At 37.1% G+C, this 9122-nt stretch overlaps 1 protein-coding gene across 3 annotated transcripts in view; it reads left to right on the forward strand.

The window, feature by feature from the left end:
* Positions 1–8905, forward strand: part of LOC109045980 (5-hydroxytryptamine receptor 2C-like) — an 81923-nt gene extending 73018 nt beyond the window's left edge. For 2 of the 3 annotated variants that reach the window (XM_042759781.1, XM_042759782.1), the window contains exons 3-4: positions 3143–3343; positions 6409–8905. In XM_042759781.1, the coding sequence (XP_042615715.1) occupies positions 3143–3343; positions 6409–7367 (1160 nt within the window). In that variant the 3' untranslated portion in view covers positions 7368–8905. The remainder of the gene's footprint in view (positions 1–3142; positions 3344–6408) is intronic. The other variant, XM_042759780.1, reaches the window with a different exon arrangement.
* The last annotated feature ends 217 nt before the right edge of the window (positions 8906–9122 follow it).

Below are 9122 nucleotides of genomic sequence, written 5' to 3' on the forward strand. Positions count from 1 at the left end.
CAACCCTGCTCCAACACACCTGTCTGTAATTATCAAGTAGCCTTGAACACCTTGATTGGCTGCTTCAGGTGTGTTTGATTGGGGTTGGAGCTGAAAACCACAGGACACAATCACTCAAAGACAATTTAAACATAACACATTACTAATATGTAAACTTTAGATACTAAATTGTACCTTAAAGGTACCAATATGGACTCTTTAGCTACAAATGTGTGCCTTTTGAGAAGGTACTGCCCCAGTGACAGCTTTTGTACCTTTTTTTTCTGAGAGTGTATATATTTTTATATACATGTTATATATGTGTTCCCTTGAAAGTGAGCCATTAATCTTTCTACCACCATAGTCTATACTGAGCTACAGGAGCAATATTAGTTATTAAACTTGTTGGAGAATCCACATTTAGCATTGAGTGAAAGCGTGTGTGTGTGTGTGTGTGTGTGTGTGTGTGTGTGTGTGTGTGTGAAAACCTTGAGTTAAGTTGTTCATCATGGATGTCTGAAAATTGCAGAAAGATACTAAAGAGTTCATTACCTTTGAGTTATATCAGTGGTGCACAGAATGCAACAGATGATTTTTCATGTCTCTATAGTGTTCCAACACTCCATCTCTGACTACACTGTGAGAGAAATTAATCTACTATTAATGTAAATCAGGGCTGAGATATCCGTTTTTTTCAGTTAATCAAAGCATGATGCAATAGGCTGTAGGCAGCTGGACCAATCAAGGGATGAAAGACGGTTAAATTAGAGTGTGTGTTTTCTGTAATCAATATGCAGATGAAGTTGCATGTTGACATGTGAGGAAATGCTGCTCCCCATGCCATGTTAATTATGTTTCAACCCCCAGTTCTTGTTCCGCCTCATATAGCCACACCAATGCCAAGGTCATGGGTTTGATTACCAGGTTACACACACGCTATGTGTATCAAAACAATGTTCTCATTTATTCTTATAAAGTTTCCAAAGGCATTGCAGCAATGCCATAGAAAATTGTTGATGGATTTCCGAAAGAACCTTTAAGTGAAAAGAACCTTTTTAAAAGTAACATTTTTCTTAGTGTGAAGAATATTTAAATCACCTAAAAAAAAAAAAAAAAAAAAAAACACATGGAAAGATTCCATGGATGCTAAAGGTCCTTAATGGTACCATCAATTCCAATAAAGAACCTTGCTTTTTTAGTGTACAGTGACAGCAAGAGAATTAATAGAGCTAATTTTAAACATTCAATTAAACAAAAAATATTTAGAACTTAAAAAAAAAAAACTTTTTATATTCTGCAACAGAAAAGAATAAATACTTTTTTTTCTGTTTTTTTCACTGAAATGAACTGTTCAAATAAATTGGACCTCCCAACATTACCTGAAAGAGGATATTCTGTAAAATGTTTGATTATTGCTTCAGTTGTAGGGCTGCATGCACAATATGACATAAATCAGTGCTGATCACTACTTTAAGTTACTCCACAACACTGGCTGTCTTTCTTTCTGCCTGCAGGAATTAAACCTTCATTTGAGGGGTTGAATCTGGCCTAATTCCTTTACTTCCCACTTTTCACCTTCCATAACATACACCAAATCCTTTGTATCCCACTTTAACTCTTTCTCTCGCCCCTTATTTAACCCCATAATCTGTAACCTCCTAGATCTGCTGCTGTCATTTTTTTCTCATTTAGGAAAGGTGTAATTGCATGTGTTGCAGGCTATTTCCATGGACAGCAGAACATGAATGGGACCACCACAGAGAGATGGACAAATAAACAAGGAGAGGAAAACAGTTCTGGCAGAGAACTCTGTTATCATTAATTTTTCTAACTTGGCACCAGACGTTCCCCTCATCTCCGATCCAGGTGTTCTGAGCTCCACAATGCTTTCTGGATTTGGACCAGTCTCATTCAGCCCATGATTGGAGTGCCTGCACTTGACCTGGCCTTCAATAAAATGCTAAATTGACACTGACTCACACCTTGTGTGGCGCTAATGTCATCTAAACCGTAAGACATGCCCCTCTAAACCTGTAGACCTTTCTGTAAAAGTATCTGACCCTGCATTAGAGCATGTCCTCTTGAGGGACGTTTTCATTTTGCCACTTGTGTCACCTAAAACCTATCTATTAAAGCTTGAAATTTTGTATTACAGGTATCATTACTCAAGATTTGTGGAACTAAAGTTTAGCAAGAAGTTGAATGTTGGCCTTCAGAAACTCTCATAAACATCACTATTACTGTTGATGGTGCAACAAGTTGCCCTGAATATACATGAATGCTACCTCAAAATATGAGGTTTGGGAATAGGATCTTTCAATGTAGGGCAGTTAGTAGCCATCTAGCACTTAGAAACACTCTAGAAAATGGGCAACAACCCAAAACATCTTGCACTCTTAAACATAAACTTTCTTTATCAGCATCTATGGTTCCATAAAGAAACTTTAACAACCATAGAACTTTTCCTTTGCACCAAAGGTTCTTTATATTGGAGAAAGGTTCTTCAGAAAAAGGTTCTTCAAAAATTTCTCAAAAGTGGTTCTTTTAAGAACTGTTGACTGGAAGGTTATTTTTGTCTTTGTTTTTTTTTTTGTTTTTTCCTCCATGTTGTCACCAACAACATCCTAACATCTTAGTGGTGACTTTTGCACACCAAACCACTCTAAAAATCTGGTTTTATTAAGTTGTATTAAAGACACATTTTTTATTAAAACATTGTTTTAGACAAAATAATAGTAAATAGGTGTTATACATCATACCTTTTGCTATTTCGAGGATTTTAGCAAGACTGGAACACTGTATTGATCAGTCAGAAGCCAGGACCAACTATCTTTTTAATAATTCTGGTTTTTACCCAGTGTGACTTTGTATCTCTCGCTCTCATCCATGAGCCTACACAACTCTAAATGACTTACTTTTTACATAACCTGACTGTTTCTTAATGTTGGCTATTTTAAGCCTGCTGACATAACAGCCTTTTTTAGCTCTTGGTCTGAAGACAGTCGTCTGGACTTTTATAATGTGATCTGAAAAGATCCCTTTAACGTCTGTTTCTTTGTCTTTCTTTCTTTCTTTTCTTTCTTTCTTTCTCAGCATTATTATTCATGTGTATGACTGTTTCAGTAAGGGTGTTTGCAAAGCAATCTCTCTCTCTGTTTTACAGATTATGCCTGGCCATTGCCCAGCGCTCTCTGTCCTATTTGGATATATCTGGATGTGCTTTTCTCCACTGCTTCCATCATGCACCTGTGTGCCATTTCCCTTGACCGCTACGTGGCCATATGCAATCCGATCGAGCACAGTCGGTTCAACTCACGCACCAAGGCCATGCTGAAGATTGCTGCAGTTTGGACCATTTCAATAGGTCAGAGAAACATTGATATAATGAACTTGGGGGGAAAATGCATTATTTCTTACAACAACATGTAAAAAGAAACATAATAATAATAAATTGACTGGAACTGTGCATCAATCCCAAATAACTAGCCAGAACCTGCAGAAAAACACAATTGTTTTTCAATGTCAGTGGAGGTCTTTAGATTGAACAGTTGTATCATTAGTACCTACTAAAGTGAGTGTCAGACCACTGCAATCCTGTTGAATCTATTACGGGAATGTGTTTGTATCTCACAGGACCCCTCAGAATGGCAGATTGTGTTGTGAGGTTTTTTCAAGGATCCAGCTGGGTCTGAGGCCCCTCAGATCAGCAACAATGAAAAAGATTTGAAATGACATTGTATAAACAAGCACTAGTTTGGTGATTGTGGTGATTTTCTCCATCACCCAGAGCAGTGCCTTTAAATTCAGAGGAGCTTGGATTAATTGAATGTCTGTGATTGGTCTGGAAATCAGATACTTTTAGTGAAGATCACCACCTACTGTTCAATAAAGTAAACCACAGTCTGTCATTGTGTGTGGAATTCTAAAGGACTGGCATGCTAATGCATTAGCGCCATCTAGAGTCTGACTTTTGACATAATGTAGAGTGACCATGACTAATCTCTTCCAACAGCAGAGTTAAAAGACTTGTCTGCATTGATATTACTGGTAGTTGTGAGTACAGAAATAATAATAAAAAAAAAGACCCTCTACCTTTCACTCGCCATCTCTTCCTCTTGCTAAACTTCCTCAAAAAGATAAAAAAAAAACTTCTCACCCTGCTTTTTATTAATGCAAGCACACGCAATCTCTCGGACATGGTGTGTCATTTTCTCTCACCACACAGGCTTTCCTTTCCTTTCCTTTCCTTTCCTTTCCTTTCCTTTCCTTTCCTTTCCTTTCCTTTCCTTTCCTTTCCTTTCCTTTCCTTTCCTTTCCTTTCCTTTCCTTTCCTTTCCTTTCCTTTTTGTTGTTGTTTTTTTTTAAACACAGAATATGCTTTTATTTTTATATTTTCAGTGTTCATTAACATTTTAGTTTACATTTTACTAACTTTGTGGTTTTGTCATTTACATTTTAGTTTATTTCAGCTAACAAAAAGATTTTTAACAGATATTTTTTAGTTAACAATAAAAACAAATTTTCTAACTATCCCCCATTATGTCTCTCTTTGTCTCCTATTCATCTCTTTTCTCCACAGAGGGTTCTTGTCTCATTTGCTAATATTAGTTAGACCAGGTTTCTCAAAGTAGGGTCTGCGGAACTCTGGTTGTCCGTGACACATAGAAAGGGGGGTCTGCTAAATAATTTGAGGTCTATATGAAAATATAGAGGGGAATCATGGAATTTATTCATTAAAAAAAATTGAATTTACTGTATAATGCGGAATGTCCCAGTGTGGAAAAGCTTGGATGAATAAATCAAAAGTAGCGCTGCACACTTAACAAAATTGCTATTTGGACTAGTGGCTGTATATATTACAGTGCAAAACGACTGCTATTTTAATATAAAGTCTGCATGTTCTGCATGTCGCTGAGTCAATCAGTGCTCCAGTTTTATCTGCTATTCAGTTCGATTCAATTCAAATTTATTTGTATACCGCTTTTCACAATACACATTTTCAAAGCAGCTTTACAGAAAATGCATGTGTCTACACACATACTGAAATCCACATGGTGCTAGAGGTGTTTCTCATGTCTGCCATCTCACTATATGAGGACAAGAACACATGAACTTAATCTTTAGAGTCACTTCAAGAGCATTTCACCGTTTCATTTGAGAAAAACTATCGTCATGTCATATATACACACATACACAGAAACTCGAAGGTCCATCAAAATAAAAATCCACTTCAACTTGAAGAAATATTGACAGAAATATATTACAATTTAACACCAAAATTAACAACAAAAATAAAAAAAAAAAAAAAAATAATTATTATAACTTTATTTTTAAAGTAATGCCCACACAGTTTTTTCTTTCATGTTTAAACTTTAACAGTAAACCTCTGTTATGCAACAATTTGTTTGGCAAAAATTAAAGTAATAGTTCAATTTTCGTTTTATTATATTTTAAAAGTTAATGTTTTATGCCTTCAGCTTATTACCACAGTTTTAAATAATATATTTATATTAAATCATACATTGAGGGGGGAGAAAGAAAGAAAGAAAGAAAGAAAGAAAGAAAAAGAAAGAAAGAAAGAAAGAAAGAAAGAAAGAAGAAAGAAAGAAAGAAAGAAAGAAAGAAAGAAAGAAAGAAAGAAAGAAAGAAAGAAAGAAAGAAAGAGTTTTTTTATAGGGCCATATTACTGTTTTTAAAAAAAATGACAATAATTGCTTTTACAATTTATAAGTTTCATGATTTCAGTTAATTACATGTGATTTTTGATTTCTACAATTAAGTTTATCCATTAAATGAGTCCAGGGGAAAAAAAGAAGAAAAAAGAAAAAGAATGCAGAAAAATTAAAACAGAAATTCCAATTTCATCTAAGAGAACAAATTGTAGTAAGAATGCTTAATCATACTTAAAACTATAAGAGGGTCCTTGGAAAATTTTCTCTGCTGTAAGGGCTCCCTGGCCCCAAACACTTTGAGAACCTCTGAGTTAGACTAAGTAACGTTAGTGCAGATGACAGAGTGTTCACACATCTTACCTCTCTCCTGCTTAAACGTGAGCCCAATGTTTATTTGGTTTCTTATCTGGATCCAAGACAGCATTAAGGCTCTATCTGCCTTGACAGTCTGATTTATCTGCTCTAATTAAACAGAAGATCCTCTGTCTTAAGCATCAGGAATACTGATCAAGCTGGATAAGAGAGAGGATTTGACTTGAGGATAAGATCTCTCTGAGTGTGATTCACTGAAGCCGCTGATCTGTCGTCTCCGGCATCTTGCATTCCAGTTGTCTCATTCTCATTTTTTAGACTGAATGTTTCTTTGATGTTTATATATATATATTTATATATATATATATATATATATATATATATATATATATATATATATATATGTATATTTTTGTTTAATGTTCTATTACTTCTTCCAACACAGGAATCTCAATGCCTATCCCAGTGATCGGACTGCATAACAGAGAAAAGGTCTTGAAAAACGGCACGTGTGCTCTGAATGAGGAACACTTCATACTGGTTGGCTCTTTTGTTGCCTTCTTCATTCCCCTGGTCATCATGGTGGTTACATATTGTCTCACCGTCCAAGCGCTTCAGCGTCAGGCCACAGTCTTCCTCTACGAGGGCAAAGCCTCTTCTCAACAGCCTTTGCAACCTCCAGCTCCACCTACTTCCCATTTGGCCCCGCCGCCGGCATCCCGTCGCAGCAGTCTGAACTGTCTACGGATCAGCAACAGCGATGGAAACATGCTCGGTCTGACCGTGCCCCTGGACACCATCTCAATAATCCCAGGTTCAGAAGCGCCATCTCAAATGAATTCGCCCGCTGGACGGGACCCAGCCGGAACCCATGGGCGGCGAGGCATGATGCAAGCCATCAAGAACGAGCGACGAGCATCCAAAGTATTGGGTGTAGTGTTCTTCCTCTTCCTCATCATGTGGTGTCCCTTTTTCATCACTAATGTACTGTATGTCCTCTGCCACAAAACCTGTAATAAACCTGTGCTTACAGAACTGCTCAATGTTTTCGTTTGGGTGGGCTACATCTCATCAGGAGTCAATCCTTTAGTGTACACTTTGTTTAACAAGACCTACCGAAGGGCGTTTTCAAGTTACATGCACTGCCAGTATAGACGGGTGGGGCTCAATCCCATCGCTATACAGGCTCCTTGTCCATCCCATGCAGTAGTCACGCCCATCCTGATCTGTGAAAAAGTTTCCATTGACCGGAACAGTAACTGCCGCAATGGGGACGGCAATGGAATCCGAAATCTGGAGCCCCATGACATGGACACTGATCCTGGACTGGAGCTGAAACCGGGAATATCAGAGCTGTCTATCAGCAGCGGTCACAGTCACACAGAACACACCAGCAGTGTCTGAAAAATGATGTAGTGTGATGTGGAAAACAGGACCGAGCTACAAGTGATGTTTAGGAGACATTGGCTGTCCACGCAACCTCAGCTGTATCACAGCATAGAATGTATGCATAGATAGCTACAGAAACAATAATCAGACCAAGGTCAGAAAAGGGATAGGGAATGTAACGTGTGTGTGTGTGTGTGTGTGTGTGTGTGTGTGTGTGTGTGTGTGTGTGTGTGTGTGTGTGTGTGTGTGTGTGTGTGTGTTTGTGTTAACAGGTTCAGATGTTTGAATGCCAATAAGTCCTGCATGAGCACCCAGTCTCTTACTAAAGCAGCACTGGACATATGAGACTGCAGTTCACGCGAATATACGACAGATAGAGTCATAGCTTCCTCTTGTGGTCAGTTGAATAATTACAAAAAGTGTGAATTAAAAAAAAAATACAGTTACTGTGTCATTCAAGCTAGTTGCATTACAATATGGATGGAGCGATGCTGTCTAAATCCACTTGCTAGTCAGATCATTGTTTGTGTAACTTGTAATCATCTCCAGTATGATATGATGAATCCTTTGAGTTGCAGTAAACCAATAACACAGCCAGGGGTTATATCTTATTTCCTGGTCTAACAATGCAGAGGAAATTACTGCTAAACTCTAGTTTTCTTTAAATCACTTGTTACAGTGACCTAGAAAACTGGACCCAGCAGAACAATGGGGTATAAGGCATACTTAACATAAAAATTGGATCAACAATTTCAATTTCAATCTCAATTGCTAAGACATAACAAATGTGGTTTGAGTTTTAGTCCAGTCCAAACTGCTTCTCAAAGAATTTTTTTTTTTTTTTTTTCCTTCAGCAGGTATTGAAGGAATTAACCTCTAGCTCTCGGGAACAAGCTCCCCTGTGAATGTAAGGTTAGTTGTGTGCTGCCTCATCAGGTGGTCATGACAGAGTGAGAGAAGAAGCAAAAATTGCACAACAGACAAGAGTACTAAAAACATTTACTTTATATGGACGGACTGTCCATGGCAACAAATGTTGGTCTGTAAGACCAAAAATGTTAATTTGAGGATGTCTAGGAACCTATAATGTATAAAGCTGTAAATTCTTGCTGTTTTTCTGTGTAGAAACATAGAATTTCTCCAGTATCACCTTCCCTTGTTCAAACTCCCATTTTATACCATAGCCTGTGAATGTTTTACCAAATACCTTTTTTGGTCAAAAAAAAAAAAAACAAAAAAAAAAATCCCTTACCCTCACAATGGTATCATTTTGTGAAGCTGCTATTGATTTAATAAAAGACCATTGTCATTCATTCTGCAGTACACCTCGCTGTGATGGTCTCTGTGTTTGTAAAGGTTTGCAAAGTGAAGCATATCCTGAAGAGTTTGGGTACATCTACCTACAATGGAATCAAATTACTTCCAGGACCATGGACAGCGCCAGACGTGTCAGCGGGCAGGAAATCTTGACATTGTATTTTTAACTTTTCATCATTAAAATATTTTTCAGACTAAACTATTTATTAATGCCACCTGTTAAACACAATAATTGATTTTTAAATGGTTCTGTTGAAATTACATCTATTTTGCCATCTATTTAGATATTTTACGTCAGACTAGAAAAAAATAATTGATGACTCAAAAAACAATTTTAAGTACTATGGGATAGCATGAAATGAATATGTCAGCTAATTATATAATGTAAATATACCACTTTCTTTTAAAAAAAAATGTGTAAACTGCTGATAATAAAACAGGCCACATGATGAC

This window comes from Cyprinus carpio, chromosome A7, assembly GCF_018340385.1.
Source record: "Cyprinus carpio isolate SPL01 chromosome A7, ASM1834038v1, whole genome shotgun sequence".
NCBI classification, from domain to species: Eukaryota; Metazoa; Chordata; class Actinopteri; order Cypriniformes; family Cyprinidae; genus Cyprinus; species Cyprinus carpio.